This window comes from Carcharodon carcharias, chromosome 22, assembly GCF_017639515.1.
Source record: "Carcharodon carcharias isolate sCarCar2 chromosome 22, sCarCar2.pri, whole genome shotgun sequence".
In the NCBI taxonomy this organism is placed as follows: Eukaryota; Metazoa; Chordata; class Chondrichthyes; order Lamniformes; family Lamnidae; genus Carcharodon; species Carcharodon carcharias.
The window spans coordinates 56454336-56474269 of NC_054488.1; the positions used below are offsets into that span (position 1 = coordinate 56454336).

General features: G+C 44.2%; 1 protein-coding gene across 7 annotated transcripts in view; it reads left to right on the plus strand.

The window, feature by feature from the left end:
* The window catches only part of LOC121293589 (platelet endothelial cell adhesion molecule-like), a 92113-nt gene that overhangs the window by 22221 nt on the left and 49958 nt on the right, over positions 1-19934 (plus strand). For 4 of the 7 annotated variants that reach the window (XM_041216664.1, XM_041216662.1, XM_041216665.1 and 1 more), the window contains 2 exons: positions 2613-2900; positions 8991-9272. The exons of 1 other annotated variant lie outside the window; for it this stretch is intronic. In XM_041216664.1, coding sequence (XP_041072598.1) covers positions 2613-2900; positions 8991-9272 — 570 coding nt within the window. The remainder of the gene's footprint in view (positions 1-2612; positions 2901-8990; positions 9273-19934) is intronic. 2 more of the 7 variants (XM_041216667.1, XM_041216668.1) reach the window with 1 other exon arrangement.

A 19934-nucleotide genomic window follows, 5' to 3' on the forward strand; every position in this document is an offset into this window, starting at 1 on the left:
AAAATATTTGCCCAATGTCTCTGCCATTTCTTCATTCTCCATGGTAATTTCTCCTGACTCTGTTTCTAAAGATCAATACAAAAAATAAAAACAAAAAAACTGCGGATGCTGGAAATCCAAAACAAAAACAGAATTACCTGGAAAAACTCAGCAGGTCTGGCAGCATCGGCGGAGAAGAAAAGAGTTGACGTTTCGAGTCCTCATGACCCTTCGACAGAACTTGCGTTCAAGTCCAAGAAAGAGTTGAAATATAAGCTGGGTTAAGGTGTGTGTGTGGGGGGCGGAGAGATAGAGAGACAAAGAGGTGGAGGGGGGGGTGGTGTGGTTGTAGGGACAAACAAGCAGTGATAGAAGCAGATCATCAAAAGATGTCAACGACAATAGTACAATAGAACACATAGGTGTTAAAATTAAAATATCACCAACTTTAATTTTAACACCTATGTGTTCTATTGTACTATTGTCGTTGACATCTTTTGGTGATCTGCTTCTATCACTGCTTGTTTGTCCCTACAACCACACACCACCCCCCCCCCCACCTCTTTGTCTCTCTATCTCTCCGCCCCCCCACACACACATCTTAAACCAGCTTATATTTCAACTCTTTCTTGGACTCGAACGCAAGTTCTGTCGAAGGGTCATGAGGACTCGAAACGTCAACTCTTTTCTTCTCCGCCGATGCTGCCAGACCTGCTGAGTTTTTCCAGGTAATTCTGTTTTTGTTCTAAAGATCAATGTTTACTTTGGCAACTCTCTTCCTCTTTATATATTTATTAAAGCTCTTACAATCTTTTTTTTTATATTCCTGGCTAGTTTACTCTCATACTATATTTTTCCCTTTTTATTCCCTTTTTGGTGGCCAACTGTTGGTTTCTAAAACCACTCCAATCCTCAGACTTGCTACTGTTTTTTGCAACATTGTAAGCCTCTTCTTTTATTCTAATACTATCCTTAACCTCCTGAGGTTATTGGGGGTAGGTGGAATGTAGAGTTAAGGCCACAATCAGATCAGCCATGATCTTACTGAATGGCGGAGCAGGCTGGAGGGGCTGGATGCTCTACTCCTGCTCCTAATTTGTATGTTCATTTGGTAATGGCTGCAGAGGATAATATCTATTGCCCTGAATACACGCTCTCTTATCACTACCACGTTCCTCACCACTCCTCCCACCTGAATGGAATCTTTCACCATGGTGCCATGGTCAGTCTGCTCATCCACCTTGCAGTCCTTCTCATCAGGCACACAGGTAGCAAACATCTCTTACCTGTTGGACAAAGTCAGGGGATGAAGCTCCTCATCATTACTTACAGTCACATACTCCTGTTCCTGACCATTGATGAACTCTAAAGTTCTGCCTAACCCAAGGGGCATGACTGCCTCCTGGAACAAAGTGTCCAGGTAACTCTACCCTTCCCTGATGCCCCACAATATCTCCAGCTCAGACTCCAGCTCAATAACTCTGAACCAAAGTTGCCTAAGCTGCAGACACTTTCTGCAGATATGGTTGTCTGGGATTCCAGTACATTCTACAGATTCCCACATGCTGCAGTCACAGCACATCACCAGCCCTGCCATTTCTGTCCAAACTTATTTATTTAATCAGTCAATTAGTTAATAATTTACATAGCAAAAGTAATAGAAAGTTGCACTCATCTAACTTGGAGATAAGGAAGGAAACTCACCAACCACTGGAGGCTGAAAAAAAGTAAAAGAAGCACCTCTTTGTCCCTGTTCACCGAATTCCCACCTGAACCAAATTCCCAACTAGTCACTCGATCCACATCTCGCTCAGACATAGTTTCCTGTCCATGCACCACTTGCTTGGCATGTCAGCCAACATTTTTTGAACTGAATGGCTTACTTGGCAATTTCAGGGGGCATTTAAGAGTCAATCACATGTGGCTACCATTTTTCTCTATAATATAACAGTGACCACATTACAAAAGAAGTTCATTCACCATGAAGCACTTTGGAACATCTTGAGGCTGTAAAAGGTGCCATATATGCAATCTTTTGAATTTCTGAAAAGGAATAGATAGAATGAATATATCAAGCACAATATTTCAAATTTCAGTCTTAGAGGAGAGTCTCACAAAACTGGAAATTTGCAAAGACTGCATGATTTTCCAAACAGCAGCTCTCCAGCACCTTACCCAAGCAATTACTCTTCATTTGTTAATGAAAACAATGAATAAACTCAGGCTATTAGAGCCTTGGAATATCATATAAGCCTTATCCTATGTATTACCAATGCCCCCAGCTCCTCTATGACTAGGAATGTATACTTTTCCTGCTTAACATATTGAAGCAGATTGTGGTGACCCCACAAAGAGCCTTCCAGAGATTAAATAACTTAATAAGCACCAGGAATCAAATCCGAAACTTTCCTCATTTGTGTGCTCAACCGAGTTGATCTATAAGCCATCAGGAAAGTTAACCCTTTACTGTTTATATATAGGGGCTAGGTAGAAAATCATTGGCCCAGTATAGTCAATAGGGTAAAATCTTTGCTGGTCTTTCTAATTCTAGTAGCAATAGAATGCTATAAAATTATGTCTAGGCATGAACTTGTTCTCTTCTAAAAGAATATCCTATGGTGCTTTTGTTTCAGTTCCAGTATCCAGCCCAACAATAAAACGCAACCCTTTAAAAGATGTATATAAAACAGGAGAATGGGTAACCCTGCTTTGCCACTCAACCACTGGAAGCATTCCCATAACTTATTCATTGTTCTTAAATAAAAGACTCATCTACTCAGTCTCAATGTCTGATACAGAGCCTGCAGCTTATAATGTGCTCATAAATGAAACCAAAGATGGCGGGGAGTACAAGTGCAAAGCTGAGAATGAAATTCCAAACTTGTTCAAATACAGTAAAGGAATGAACTTTACAGTAAAAGGTATGTTTCCTTATGATTAAAATTGATAACATGAGATGCTGCTGAATTTTTGAGTTTTCCTCTGATCAATAATTTCCTCACCTGTGCATTATATGTAGAGTCCTCAGGTATTCATTACATTATGGCTGCCCTGAGAACATGAAAAATGATATACTGGGTTCTTAAAATAGATTCTAGAATTTTGTGCATTTTGCCATCATGTGGACCCATTTGGCTATTCTGGTAACTCCAATAGTTGTCCAGCCAAAATGTTTAGAAACTCTGTTGAGACCTGGAAACACCAGAGAGCGAGAAACCCCTATGCAGGTTGTTCTCACACGCTCAGCATCAAACCAACCCAGCATATGTTTGGAGACCAGTGCACCCACTGGGGTGAGGCAGCTTGAAAAAAGTTTGAGACTTGTGTATTTTCTACAGACTATTCCATCCAATATTAAAGTGAAACTACCTCATGCATTGCATTGGATTTTGAAAAGTAGAAGAAAGAAATACCAACAATGACAAACTTGAAATTTAAATTCTGGTGTTAGGCTATTCATCTAGCATATTTAGATTTATTTCTTGGATAAGGTTGACTTCTCATGGCCAGGCTTGTTCTTAAATGGCATTAAATTGTTGTAAGCCTTTAGTAAAAATGCAGAACCAAATTTTGTACTTAATATACTTAAATTCTTCACTAAGATCCAATTATTTTTATGCCTGGAAGGGGGCTATTACTGACTAGTAGATAAATAAAGACATCCAGTCCAGTAGAAAGTATGTGCAGAGAGCAATTTTTACAAAATATGTATTCAAAGTGCTCCCCAATTGCTATGAACTCCATGGGCCAGGATTTTGCCCTTGTCGGGCAGGCTCGGTGGGGGTGAGTGGGGCCGTGGCTGCAATTTCACGCTGGCGGGCCAATAAAGGCCTGCTCGCTGTGAAAAGTGTGCTGCAGCACTCAATGCTGCCTGTGTGGGGGAGGGGGAGGAGGGCGAGGGCGGAAGTTCTTGCATGCACAGGCAGGAAAAGCTGCCTGAGGCACAGCTGTCTCAGGGAGGTGAAGATTTTTGAAAATAAAAAAGAAAGATTTTAAAAATGTTAAAAACACGTCCCCTCATGTCACTCTGTCACATGAGCAGGGACATGTTATGAATGAAATTTAAACATTTTATTTAATTTTTATTTGCTGTTGGAAATCTCATCCTGTCCCTGGATGAGGTTTCCTAAAAAATCCAAAGGCTGCTTGGCCTTTTCACCTGCCCGCCAACCATAAGGTTGTACAGGCAGTGAAAAATTGAACTTAATTATTACTTTAATGACCTTAATAGGACTTTTAACTGTTGACGGGCGTGCTGCCAACTCCTGTGCGCACCCGCCGACCGAAATATCGCACAAGTGCGCAATGATGTCAGGACACTCGCCCAATGTCATCATGTGTCATTTTACGCTTGATTGGGTCAGGCACGCACCCGCCTGACGAACGGAAAATTCTGCCCAACTCCCAGAATTAATGGACAGAATTTTATGCTCCTCCTCTGGCGGGTTTGTAGGCAACCTCTCCGCAATTTCACGCTGAGGTGGGCAAGGCCTTGGCCAGCCGGCACGCCGTTGCCCCAGTTGGGGCCCTTAAGTGGCCAATTATTGACCACTTGAGGGCAGTTTACTGCCCAGCCGCAATTTTCAGGCTGGTGGGAGGAGTTCCAGGGTATAGGGAAACCTGAAAAGAAATCAGGTTCAGGCCTCAGGCAGAAAGGCGGGGGGGGCGTCTCCTTCAGCAGCCTTCTTTTAACATTGGGTGGCACCCCCACTTAAGGTCTCGTAACCGGAGGACCTTCCTCCTGCCCATAGTCTCTCCACCAACATTCCAATTCCCCTCTGCCCACCCACCCAGGCCTTCCCTACCCTTTCCGAGACCCCCCAAAACATACCTGTTCCTGGAAAACCAGTACTGAGGCTCTGAGGACTGATTGCAGTCCCAGTCATGGCCACTGCTGTTTCTGGCGCTGCACAGACTAGAATGCTGCTGGCCAATCAGATTGACTGGCAGCTCTCTAAGGCAGGACTTCCTCCTGAGCGAGGGGTTGAAGTCCCATCTCCAGCCAATTAATGCTCGCTGGAGTGTGAACTCGCTGCCGGGCCGGCAGTGGAGATGTGTTCCTTGCCAACTCTTCAAATAGCGGGAAGGGAAACCCCGCCATCCTAAAAGTCCTGGTTAATATATACATAGATATATATATAAAATGCCTGTGAACTCTAGTTCAATTATTCCCCACTCTCAGTTATCACTTTTTCTAAAGACTACACTTGATTTTGACTCTGTGTAGAATTCTATAGCAGGCTGACTAATAAACTATGAAACAAGAACAAAAATTGCTGGAAAAACTCAGCAGGTCTGACAGCATCTGTGGAGAGGAAGACAGAGTTAGCGTTTCGAGTCCGCATGACTCTTCATCAGAACTGTGAAGAGCTAAACTATGAAACATTTTGGGCAGAATTTTCCCCCTGTCGGGGAGGGAATTGAAGAGCAGGCGCGCAAAGGCGTGCCTCTGATCGGCGCCCCTGGTTGGGGGTGTGCCGCCATTTTATGTGGGCGGGCCAATTAAAGCCCGCCCAGCGTGACATCTGCACGGAAGCGCTATCTGCTCCCTGTGCGGGCGGTGGGGGGAATCCCTAAACCCGAGAGTGTGCTCTTTCGTGCATGTGCATGATAGAGCGCATTCATCTCCCTGAGGCAAAGTGTTGCCTCAGGGAGATCAGCTATACATTAGTGATTTCTGCTGGAGGGTGGGAAAGGTGCCCATACCTGATCTTGGACTAGTCACCACATTACATATGCGTCCGTGAAGAGCTCGCCAATTCCTGCAGTGGGGGCCGGCAGGACGTTACCATCCCAGCCATTACCTCATGGGGTCAAAGGTACCATATTTAACCAGACAGCCTGAACGATCCCTTCCACCATTGCCTAGCCACTGCTCCATCCTTCCCCGCTAACCCTTCCTCCCTCCCTTGGTCATCCTTCATGCAACTTGCATTGCCCCACCATCTAGTCTCAAGCACAGACTGGCATTTATAGGCATTCCCCAAAGAGGACAACGCAGGGCAACTCACCATTGATCATGGAAGAAGTCTGCCTCGCCAGATACATGCCAATTATGTGCAATTGTGAACGTGAACTTTCTGAGTTCTTGCTGGCAGTCATCTTAATTTGGAGGGGGGAGCTCGATTCTGGCAAGGTGGCCTTTTAACTAAGCATAAATGATACGCTCATGCAGGCTTGTCTAACCTTTTCGTTTTGGGGGGGGGCCACATTTCCATTTTTTTCTCACTCAAGGGGCTGAAGATATAGCCTCTCCTGCTGTCCTTCAGGATCACATGACGTGCTTGATGGCTCTGACCAATGAGCCCTAAGCGCAGGCAATCCGGGTGGGGAGGGGGAGGCTTCTTGACGTGAGTCCTGATCAAATATGTAGCACCTGAAAAGATCTCGGTAATAAAGTTTATCTGTTTCTTGGTGAAACCTGTCCACCCCATCAAGTCATTACACCAGATTGAAGGTCCCCCTCCAAATTAAGCTTTCCATCAGCGGGAAATTAGAATGTTTACTTTCATGACTGTGCGTAAGTGGTGTGCACCTGGTGAGCTTCACTTCTTCCTGGACTTTGAGATAAGTAAATACCGCTTTTGCCTTCTTGGGGATAGCGCATAACTTCACTCATATCAAGCGCTGGTGGCACACGGTGTGCAAAGGCTAGAAGGGAGGGGTTAGGGTGGAGCAGAGGCTGGATCTAGGAGGCAGGCTAAGGAAGGATGGGAGGGAGGCTGCCTGATTGCTCTTTAAATATGGCACCCAGACCTTCGAGCCCATGAGGTAATGGTGGGGAGGGCAACTTCCTGTTCACCCTTGCCACGTGAGCATCCATGACAGCACATCACATGATCAGCTGTCCCACATCCCCCACCGCCCGCAGCAGGAACTATTCAGACTTCCACACCCACCACTCCAATCCAGTTGAAATGGATTTAAAGACATTATCAACTCTGCACACAGAACACTATTGGTATTTACCAGATGGAGTTAAAACAAGTCCTTAAGTCGTTCACACAACCAGATTGGTGATCACATAAAACCATCAGGCTAAGTTCAATCGTTTTACTCAACTCAACCCCTTGTGTTAATGACGTGCAAAATATGCTACATACAATTTATGACAACCTGTAAACAGTAACGATTAGGACAGCGCAGTGATGGTATCTCGCATCAATGTTCAGGTTCTGAAACCCTGATCAGAAGTGGGTCAAAGCAAGCTGAGCACCCATGAAACACACAGTGCATAAACCCCATGTGTACATCTGGGAGCAGTATAATTTGCAAAATGGAGACAAAGCTTACAGGAAAAAAGTCTTGCAGCTTTCCTGTTGGCAAAAAGGAAATGAAGTTCCGCTGCAAGATTTGAAGGCCTAAAAAAAGAGCACAGGATGCAGAGACCTACATCCAATAACCTTGTATCAGGAAGAAGCCTTGCAAATCTAGGGAATGTGACCACAGAGGGAAATGGAAATTTTGCACCAGCTTAGGTTCTATACTGATTGTGCTATCCACACTTGTTTTTTGTCTTATGTTTTCATTCCTTTGTCAGCGACAAATAATATACTAATGCACTTACCATGCCATTACTTCTATTGAAAGCGATATGCAAAGTTTTCTTAGAAAAACACTATTATAACTTTTCTTCCTCTCTTGCTCTAAATGTGCCAGAGGAAACTAAACAAGGATCCAGTGACCATGGGTCACAAATTTTCAAGGGCTCTAAGGTGTGTCTGGAGGCAAGAGGCGCCCAAAAACAGGAGGGAAATCTCATCAAAGCAGCTTGAGGATATGTTGCCACCTTGATGGGATTCTGCTGGGGGGCAGGGAGGTGAAGGCAAGGATGGTTGCCCAATTGGGTGTGCCCAGAAACCAATTAAAGGGCCTTGTTAAGGGCACTCTCCCTGTGCTAAATGGGTTTTCCAGCCGGTGTACAGGGTGCCAGAAGGCAGTCTATGAAAGGGCAGCTGTCTCCTGGTGGCAGGCCTGGTAGCCCTCAAAGCTGGAGGCTCCATTCAAGGGGAAAGCTCCATGCTAATAAACAGTTGCAACAGTGACAGTGACCATAACAGTGGGGAGGCTTCCCATCATGCTCGATGGTCATAATGCTTTTCACCCTATGTATAACTTCCATTTGTGAACTACCACCAGGAAAGTGGGTGCCATCACACCATCCTATAAACTTCAGCACCCTGTGTAATGGTCAATCTTTCAGTGGTTGATGGCCTCCTATTGGCCCTCCAGCTTTGGGAGCCTGCCCACTCTCCTTAATTGGATGGGGCTCCTGAAGCCAGCCATCACTGCCAAAATCTCCCTTGGGGTCCAGTGCTACTATTCCCTGGCAACATTTCATCCCAATGACACAATCGGGATGCAGTAATAACAATACAGCCCTTGTGTCTGCCATGCATCATAATGCACTCCAGCCCCCTTAATCACCAGCTCAGATGCAATCACTTGGGGAAATAGTAATTCAGAGGGATGTGTAATAAGTAAGGCATAGAGCATGAGTGAGCAGAAGCAGGTGATTTTAGCAGAGGAAAAGCAATGTGCTACCCAGGGGGAACTAACACATGGTGTAACTCAGTTGCCCTCACACTGTACTTGGACACTCCCTTCTGCAGAGCTTCCATAATGCAGGGCAAAGTTGTGTAGTACAGAGCACAATACCAGAATCCTCGTAGCATTAAAGGAACATACACTTACATTTTAACACGCGAAGAGGTCCTTATAAAGCCATGCATCCAATAACTTAGTGCAAGCAATGCTGTGAGAGAGACGCAAGTTTGTAAAACGTTTTTCCTTTAGCAACCTCAGACCATCAGCTAATATTGTTTCATGTTATGATTTCTTATAGTTTAACCACATTTATTTTCACAATCTTTTGTATTTTACCACTAGCAAACAATATTGAACAATGGCCCCTGCTAGGTTACCAGGTGATTAAGTTGCTACTGAAGTTTGAATTTATTTTGCAGAACCATATTTACTCTATATCATATAAGCACTTCTTTTCATTTCAGTTCCTGTATCCACACCACTGTTTTATCCTTTGTTGAACTCCACCGAGGTGAAGTTAGGAGAAACTGTGACACTGCACTGCATATCAAGCACAGGAACTCTTCCAATCACTTACACGCTGTATCGGAATCAATCAAGTCTCCAATCAGTCTCTACAACTCAGGCAATACTAGCAGTTTTTAACATAAGAGTGGAGATAATGGAGCATTCCGGAGAGTACAGATGTAAAGCTGAAAACCAAATTTCTTCACAATGCAGTAACGGAATATCATTTCATATTTTAAGTATGTATATGCAAATGAACACTGTACCTTCATAGTACAATGCATTATTAGTTACAGGTGTGGACAAGGTTATATCAGATAACTTTGTTCATTGTTTAATATTTATTTACATTCTCATTTCACTTTTCCTAATTCATAATAAAAATGGCCATGATGAGATAGAGTTGAGTAATACAAACATAGTTGAAATGGAAGCTGATGATGGTGCTATCTCTCACAATGGCAAATGGCCAGCTCCCTCACTTAACACCAATGGCTGCTTAATTTACACTTGTAGGTAACTTTGTTCATTGTACAATATTTATTTATGTTCTAATTTCACTTTTCCGAATTCATAAGAAAAGTGTGTAAGTGGCAGGGCACTTTGTGTGTTCTTAAATTAAGCAGCCATTGATATCAAGTGAGGAAGCTGGCCATGTTGCCATTGTGAGAGATAGAGCCATCAGCAGCTTCCATTTCAACTATGTCTATACTACTCAACTCTGCCACATCAGATTCATAGAGGTCTACAACACAGAAAAAAGCCCTTTGGCCCATCGAGTCTGCGCTGGTCGAACAAGTACCTAACTATTCTGATCCCATTTTCCAGCACTAGGCCCATAGCCTTGGCATGCCATGGCATCACAAGTGCATATCCAGATACATCTTAGATCTTATGAGGGTATCTGCCTCTACCATCCTTATAGGGAGTGAGTTCCAGATTCCCACCACCTTCTGGGTGAAAAAATTCCTCCTCACATCCCCTCTAAACCTCCTGCCCCTTACCTTAAATCTATGCTCCCTGGTTATTGATCCCTCCACCAAGGGGAAAATTCTTTCCTGTCTACCCTACCTATGCCCCTCATAATTGTATACACCTTAATCATGTCCCCCCTCAATCTCCTCTGCTCCAGGGAAAATAACCCCAGTCTGTCCAATATCTCCTCATAACTAAAACTCTCCAGCGCAGGCAACATCCTGGCAAATCCCCTCTACACTCTCTTTAGTGCAATCATATTCTTCCTGTAATAAGGATTCCAGAACTGCACGCAATAGTCTAGCTATGGCCTAACCAGCGTTTTATACAGTTCCAGCATAAACTCCCTGCTCTTATATTCTATGCCTCGGCTAATAAAGGCAAGTATCCCATGTGCCTTCTTAGCCACTTTATCTACCTGTCCTGCTACCTTAAGGGACCAGTGGACATACACACCAAGGTCTCTCTGATCCTCGGTACTTCCTAGGGTCCTACCCATTCATCGTGTATTCCCATGGCCATGGCCACTTTTCTTGAGAATTAGGAAAAATGAAATTAGAATGTAAATAAATTTTGTAAAATGAACAAAGTTACTTGATTTACTCTTGCTTTTCAGTGTTAACATTAATAAGTAATGGTTTTCTCCTTCAAGTTTCTCTTCTCTCTTTAATGTGCTGACACATTTAAAGCTATGATCCTATGGGTGCTGGAGGCTCTCTACCACCTCACCCACATGGTCATTCTTCAGGCACGACTTTAGATCATCAGTATTAACAGATTATTTTAATATGGGAGAGACTCACCCAAGCCTGATTCCAACATCCAAACATATACAAATTCAAGCAGAAATTACTGTATAAGGAATCCTGTCTGATGTTATTAGCTAAAACATGACAGACTAGGGATAAGAAACCAAAGGTGTTCTTGGCTCGCATAGCTGAGCAGCAAGTAGCTGTGCTTTTACATATATAGGCGTCAGAAGAGTTCTTCCTGCAAATTAATTATATGAACCTTGACTTTATTTTCAAATCTTTGAGATTTTTTATTTGATTTATAGAATCATAGAAGCACAGGAAGCCTGTAAAAGAATTATTTATTTAGTACCATTCTCCGACTCTTTCCCCATATTTTGTAATTTTTTAAATCTTCACACATTTATCCATTTCCTTGTTAAAAACTGTCCATGGCTTTTTCTGGTAAGACATCCAGTGACCTAAAAGTTATGTAAAAAATTCTCCTAACTGCTCCCATCATTCTTTGGGTGATTTAAACATATTCCCTCTTATTATGACTTACTGGAATGAACAGCTTTTCCTTATTTAACATATAAAAACGCAGCATAATTTAAAACACCTCTAACAGATCTCCTCTTATTATTTTTTCACCATTTCACCAGTCACTCCTTGTAATTAGAGTCTTTTATCCCTGGTCTCATCTTGGTGAATATATCCTGCAGCATCAATTGGCCTTGATAGCCTTTCTAAAATCAGGTGACCAAAATTGGCCTAACTAATGATTTATATAATTTTAAAAGTCATGTAAAAGGATGATATTTTACATTTCACCTTCTTCTTGCCCATGTCTTTCTTAATGTGGATAACAAACAGAATATATTTGAGGATCAAAGGCCAGAGAGTACCACTGAAACATCAGGCAAAACTGACCAACTGTCCAAAAGAAAGAGTGTAGCGTTATTCTCAAATTTACAAACAACAAAGTGCTCTACTGGTTAATTCAAAAAACTCAAGCACTAATAAAAATTGAAGTAAATTATCTCAGGGATTATAATCTCACTTCCTACTGAACATGGGAGAACAGACCCAGAGGGAAAAAGCAGTAAAAACTGAGTCATAAGAGTACTGGTCCGAACTGTTTTTTCCTTCTGGGGAGGTTCTTGAGGGCAGCATAAACTGCTCACACATAATATGAATGCATCAAATCATCTCACCACAAAGGCAAAACTTAAGCACTTTACTACCATCAAGCACCTCACTTAATTTCTTGGATCTGTTACTTTCTTGAAAAGTGATATTATCTTTTCTGTGATAAGGATTCGTGCATTAGTCAGGCAAATGAAGTTTGTGCTAAGGCAATCTTCGCACCAGTTTGGCTGCGCAAGACTTCCACCTGCTTCCCAAAACTGTCATATTTATACACAAAAAGCTTCTGGCAGGATTTCTATCACCATGAGGGAACCCATCATTGCCTGACTGTAAAATCACAGCTGTGTTGTCAGTTCTTTCTTGCTGCTTCCCAAGGTCGACCACCTCCTTCCTTGAAGCGGCCCAGGAGGCGGATGGGAAAGAAATTCAAGAGGGATCCGGCCCCCATGCCACAGTCAGTACTAGGTGGTCCCCAGTTCCACCAATTTATAGCACAGTATGCCTGGTCTCACCTGGTACCCACACCAACCCTATGCTAGATCTCTGAGGGCTGTGGTGCAGAAATTCTCCGTCCCAGTTACATCCCCACCTATGATGATAGTTTGGTTTGGGTTGGTAGAGTCTCTGTCCATGTTAGGTAATCCCAATGGCTTCCACATTAGGCAGGGACCTGGTATCAACAGGCCTCGACCTAATTTTCAGCCCTTTTAGCCCTCTCCTGCCAGATTTACTTTCTGTTAGGTAACTGTGGTTTGAAGTGTGCTCCATTCTTGGAGCTTGGGCTATTCATTTAGGCATTCATTGATAATTGTTTGATGGCTTCCAAATGCACAGCCCAACTGTCTTTCAGTAATCTCACTGCCCCTCAGTCTCCTGCTGTTCCTTGTACATGCATAAATTTTGAGATCTGTGTGTGTGTGTATTGACTTGGAGAGGGCCATTCAATGGCTGTGTCTGTCGTAGTTTCAGAATTCTTTTTCCAATAGAATCTAGATAACAGGTAAAATACTTCAATATCACAATGATAACTGTAATTGAGGAATGGGTACAATAGAAATCATTCAATTTGAAACTGTAAATAATATTTGATTCAAAGGTGTCCTATTTTAATTTGCTGCAGGATTTTGTGAAAAAGTCATGATTTTACTTTATTCGGTGTTTATTAACCTCATTTGGAATTGTTGAGATGGAAAAGAAAGGATATTTTCAAAGGATAATCATTTCAGAAGTATCTCAGGAGTATCTTTGCACATTTAGTACTCTCCATGATTTCAACATGTTCTTGTTTTCTGTGCTGTTGAACTATCAGGGATTATTGCAAACATATGTTCTAATCAAATAGCTGGAGGAACCAAGATATCTTATACAGAGTCATTTTTGCTAATTCTGCCTCTTTTCAAATCTTAAATCATTTTTATTCTTCAGCTGAAAAGTACTTTAATCTCCTTTGAAGGAAGAAACATCTTGTGTAAAATAGAACTAAAATGCATTAGCAAAAGTTAAGAGAGATCACTGGAGTAAAAGCAGAAGTTAGGACAGATCACAAGGTGGGGAAAGTGTGGGGGTGGGGGAACAGCTGTTAGGATAAATCACTGGGTGAAAAGAAATTATAATTAGAGTCCGTAGGGCCTAAAACAATTATTAGGGTGAAAACAGAATGATTAGGAAAGCTCAAAACAAAAATAAAAATACCTGGAAAAACTCAGCAGATCTGGCAGCATCTGCGGAGAGGAACACAGTTAACATTTCGAGTCTGTATGACTCTTCAACAGAAATAAGTAAAAATAGAAAAGAGGTGTATTATAAGCTGGTTTAAGGGGGGGCGGGGTGGGTGTGGGACAGATAGAGCTGGATAGAGGGCCAGTGATAGGTGGAGATAGCCAAAAGATATCATTGACAAAAGGACAAAGAGTTGTTGAAGGTGGTGATATTATCTAAGGAATGTGCTAATTAAGGGTCAAAAATGGGACAAGCAAGGTACAGATAGCCCTAGTGGGGGTGGGGTGGGATGAAGGGAAGGGATCGAAATAGGCTAAAAGGTAGAGATAAAACAAAAGATGGAAATACATTTAAAAATAATGGAAATAGGTGGGAAAAGAAAAATCTATATAAATTATTGGGGAAGAAAGGGGAATCGGAAAGGGGGTGGGGATGGAGGAGAGAGTTCATGATCTAAAATTGTTGAACTCAATACTCAGTCAGGAAGGCTGTAAGGTGCCTAGTCAGAAGATGAGGTGCTGTTCCTCCAGTTTGCGTTGAGCTTCACTGGAACATTGCAGCAGGCCAAGGATCGACATGTGGGTATGAGAGCAGGGTGGAGTGTTGAAATGGCAAGTGACAGGGAGGTCTGGGTCATGCTTGCGGACAGACCGAAGGTGTTCTGCAAAGCGGTCACCCAGTCTGCATTTGGTCTCTCCAATGTAGAGGAAACCGCAATGGGAGCAACAAATGCAATAGACTAAATTGAGGGAAGTGCAAGTGAAATGCTGCTTCACTTGAAAGGAGTGTTTGGGCCCTTGGACAGTGAGGAGAGGGGAAGTAAAGGGCCAAGTGTTGCACCTTCTGCGGTTGCATGGGAAGGTGCCGTGGGAGGGGGTTGAGGTTTGGGGTGATGGAGGAGTGGACCAGCGTGTCCCAGAGGGAGCAATCCCTACGGAATGCCGATAGGGGGGGGGGTGAAGGGAAGATGTGTTTGGTGGTGGCATCATGCTGGAGTTGACGGAAACGGCAGAGGATGATCCTTTGAATGCGGAGGCTGGTGGGGTGATAAGTGAGGACAAGGGGGACCCTATCATGGTTCTGGGAGGTGTGAGGGAGGATGCGCAGAAGATGGGCCAGACACTGTTGAGGGCCCTGTCAACCACCGTGGGTGTGAAACCTTGGATAAGAAGGAAGGAAGACATGTCAGAGGAACTGTTTTTGAAAGTGGCATCATCAGAACAGATGCGACGGAGGCGAAGGAACAGAGAGAATGGGATGGAGTCCTTACAGGAAGCGGGGTGTGGGGAGCTGTAGTCAAGGTAGCTGTGGGATTGGTAGGCTTGTAATGAATATTGATGGACAGTCTATCATCAGAAATTGAGACAGAGAGGTCAAGAAAGGGAAGGGAAGTGTCAGAGTTGGACCATGTGAAAATGATGGAGGGTGCTTCGGTGCTGCTTCATGCTCGCGTCTGGACCTGGAAAAATTGATTGATTTTGCTTCCAATTTCCACCCTTCCATCATTTTCACATGGTCCATCTCTGACACTTCCCTTCCCTTCCTTGACCACTCTGTCTCAATTTCAGGTGATAGACTGTCCACCAGCCTACCGTCTCCCGCAGCTACCTCGACTACAGCTCCTGACACCCCGCTTCCTGTAAGGACTCCGTCCCATTCTCTCAGTTCCTTCGCCTCCATCACATCTGTTCTGATGATGCCACTTTCAAAAACAGTTCCTCTGACATGTCTTCCTTCTTCTTTAACCAAGGTTTTCCACCCACAATGGTTGACAGGGCCCTCAACCGTGTCCGGCCCATCTCCCGTGCATCCGCCCTCACACCTTCCTCTCCCTCCCAGAACCATGATAGGGTCCCCTTGTCCTCACTTATCACCCCTCCAGCCTCCTCATTCAAAGGATCATCCTCCGCCATTTCCGCCAACTCCAGCATGATGCCACCACCAAACACATCTTCCATTCAACCCCACCACCCCCCCCCCCCCCTCCCAACCGGTGGCATTCCACAGGGATTGTACCCTCTGGGATACCCTGGTCCACTCCTCCACCACCCCCTACACCTCAACCCCCTCCCACGGTACCTTCCCATGCAACCGCAGAAGATGCAACACCTGCCCCTTTACTTCCCCTCTCCTCACCGTCCAAGGGCCCAAACACTCCTTTCAAGTGAAGCAGCATTTCACTTGCACTTCCCTCAATTTAGTCTATTGCATTCATTGCTCCCAATGCGGTTTCCTCTATTTGGAGAGACCAAACGTAGACTGGGTGACTGCTTTGCAGAACACCTTCGGTCTGTCCACAAGCATGACCCAGACCTCCCTGTCGCTTGCCATTTCAACACACAACCCTGCTCTCATGCCCACATGTCCGTCCTTGGCCTGCTACATTGTTCCAGTGAAGCTCAACGCAAACTGGAGGAACAGCACCTCATCTTCTGACTAGGCACTTTACAGCCTTCCTGACTGAATATTGAGTTCAACAATTTTAAATCATGAACTCTCTCCTCCATCCCCAGCCACTTTCCGATCCCCCTTTTTTTCCCAATAATTTATATAGATTTTTCTTTTCCCACCTATTTCCATTATTTTTAAATGTATTTCCATCCATTGTTTTATCTCTACCTCTTAGCCTATTTCGATTCCTTCCCTTCACCCCACCCCACCCCCACTAGGGCTATCTGTACCTTGCTAGTCCTGCTTTCTACCCTTAATTAGCACATTCTTTAGATAATATCACCACCTTCAACATCTCTTTGTCCTTTTGTCTATGACATCTTTTGGCTATCTCCACCTATCACTGGCCCTCTATCCAGCTCCACCTGTCCCACCCCCGCCTCCCTTAAACCAGCTTATATTTCACCTCTTTTCTATTTTCACTTAGTTCTGTTGAAAATCATACGGACTCGAAATGTTAACTGTGTTCCTCTCCGCAGATGCTGCCAGACCTGCTGAGTTTTCCCAGATATTTTTATTTTTGTTTTGGATTTCCAGCATCCGCCGTTTTATACTTTTATCTTTTTTGATTAGGAAAGCTCAATGAGTGAAAAGGCCATAAAGACTGGAGAGACAATTAACGATAAGTACCAGTCATACACATCATCCTTGAGAACAAATGTTTGTACATCAAGGATAAAAACAAAAAAACTGCGGATGCTGGAAATCCAAAACAAAAACAAAAACAGAATTACCTGGAAAAACTCAGCAGGTCTGGCAGCATCGGCGGAGAAGAAAAGAGTTGACGTTTCGAGTCCTCATGACCCTTCGACAGAACTTGAGTTCGAGTCCAAGAAAGAGTTGAAATATAAGCTGGTTTAAGGTGTGTGTGTGGGGGGCGGAGAGAGAGAGAGACAGAGAGGTGGAGGGGGGGTGTGGTTGTAGGGACAAACAAGCAGTGATAGAAGCAGATCATCAAAAGATGTCAACAACAATAGTACAAAAGAACACATAGGTGTTAAAGTTAAAGTTGGTGATATTATCTAAACGAATGTGCTAATTAAGAATGGATGGTAGGGCACTCAAGGTATAGCTCTAGTGGGGGTGGGGAGAGCATAAAAGATTTTTTTAAAAAATTTTTAAAAATTAAAAATAATTTTTTTTTTTGAAAATAATGGAAATAGGTGGGAAAAGGAAAATCTTTATAATTTATTGGAAAAAAAAAAGGAAGGGGGAAACAGAAAGGGGGTGGGGGTGGGGGAGGGAGCTCACGACCTAAAGTTGTTGAATTCAATATTCAATCCGGAAGGCTGTAAAGTGCCTAGTCGGAAGATGAGGTGTTGTTCCTCCAGTTTGCATTGGGCTTCACTGGAACAATGCAGCAAGCCAAGGACAGATTGTTTCCAGGACTGTCACTGACCTCATCTCCTCTGGGGATCTCCCTCCCACAGCTTCCAACCTGATAGTCGCCCAACCTCGGACGGCCCGCTTCTATCTCCTACCCAAAATCCACAAACAGAACTGCCCCGGTAGACCGATCGACTCAGCTTGCTCCTGCCCCACAGAACTCATTTCTCGTTATCTTGACTCCCTTCTCTCTCCCCTTGTCCAGTCCCTTCCCACCTACATCCGTGATTCCTCTGACACCTTACGTCACATCAACAACTTCCAGTTCCCTGGCCCCAACCGCTTCCTCTTCACCATGGACGTCCAATCCCTCTACACCTCCATCCCCCACCAGGATGGTCTGAGGGCCCTTAGCTTCTTCCTCGAACAGAGGCCCGAACAATCCCCATCCACCACTACTCTCCTCCATCTGGCTGAACTTGTCCTCACGCTGAACAATTTCTCCTTCAACTCCTCTCACTTCCTCCAAATAAAAGGTGTGGCTATGGGTACCCGCATGGGCCCCAGCTATGCCTGTCTCTTTATGGGGTATGTGGAACATTCCTTGTTCCAGTCCTACTCCGGCCCCCTTCCACAACTCTTTCTCCGGTACATTGATGATTACTTCGGTGCCGCTTCATGCTCTCGTCGGGACTTGGAAAAATTTATTAATTTTGCTTCCAATCTCCACCCCTCCATCATTTTCACGTGGTCCATCTCTGACACTTCCCTTCCCTTCCTTGACCTCTCTGTCTCAATCTCTGGTGATAGACTGTCCACCAATATCCATTACAAACCCACCGACTCCCACAGCTATCTCGACTACAGCTCCTCACACCCCGCTTCCTGTAAGGACTCCATCCCATTCTCTCAGTTCCTTTGCCTCCGTCGCATCTGTTCCGATGATGCTACCTTCAAAAACAGTTCCTCTGACATGTCCTCCTTCTTCCTTAACCGAGGTTTTCCACCCATGGTCGTTGACAGGGCCCTCAACCCTGTCCGGCCCATCTCCCGCGCATCCGCCCTCACACCTTCTCCTCCCTCCCAGAAACATGATAGCGTCCCCCTTGTCCTCACTTATCACCCCACCAGCCTCCGCATTCAAAGGATCATCCTCTGCCATTTCCGCCAACTCCAGCATGATGCCACCACCAAACACATCTTCCCTTCACCCCCCTTATCGGCATTCCGTAGGGATTGCTCCCTCCAGGACACCCTGGTCCACTCCTCCATCACCCCCTACTCCTCAACCCCCTCCTATGGCACCACCCTATGCACACGCAAAAGATGCAACACCTGCCCCTTCATTTCCTCTCTCCTCACCGTCCAAGGACCCAAACACTCCTTTCAAGTGAAGCAGCATTTCACTTGCATTTCCCCCAACTTAGTCTATTGCATTCGTTGCTCCCAATGTGGTCTCCTCTACATTGGAGAGACCAAACGTAAACTGGGCAACCGCTTTGCAGAACACCTGCGGTCTGTCCGCAAGAATGACCCAAACCTCCCTGTCGCTTGCCATTTTAACACTCCACCCTGCTCTCTTGCCCACATGTCTGCCCTTGGCTTGCTGCATTGTTCCAGTGAAGCCCAACGCAAACTGGAGGAACAACACCTCATCTTCCGACTAGGCACTTTACAGCCTTCTGGACTGAATATTGAATTCAACAACTTTAGGTCGTGAGCTCCCTCCCCCACCCCTACCCCCTTTCTGTTTCCCCCTTCCTTTTTTTTTCCAATAAATTATAAAGATTTTCCTTTTCCCACCTATTTCCATTATTTTTTTTTTAATTTTTAAAAAATTTTTTAAAAAATCTTTTATGCTCTCCCCACCCCCACTAGAGCTATACCTTGAGTGCCCTACCATCCATTCTTAATTAGCACTTTCGTTTAGATAATATCACCAACTTCAACTTTAACACCTATGTGTTCTTTTGTACTACTGTTGTTGACATCTTTTGATGATCTGCTTCTATCACTGCTTGTTTGTCCCTACAACCACACCCCCACTCCACTTCTCTCTCTCTCTCTCTCTCCGCCCCCCACACACACACCTTAAACCAGCTTATATTTCAACTCTTTCTTGGACTCGAACTCAAGTTCTGTCGAAGGGTCATGAGGACTCGAAACGTCAACTCTTTTCTTCTCCGCCGATGCTGCCAGACCTGCTGAGTTTTTCCAGGTAATTCTGTATTTGTTTTTGTACATCAAGGAGTTGGGTGCAGTGGCTAGGAACAGAGATTGCTGCAGTTTGACAATTTATTGTACTTAGATTGCAAAGCAGGGCCATAGCAATGTAACTAAATTAACACTAAAGGTAGTCTGCATCTCTTCCAAGGGTGTCTACGGCTCTCTAATTGTTACCAGCTTTCCTCAATATGGTAATGTGAAGTGAGTTACCATCATTGATTGCTACCCTAATCTTTATAGCGTAGAGAATAGCATAGATTGTAGCATAAGTGCCACATCATTAACACAAGGAACAGAGTAGATGATAGTAAAACATGTAAT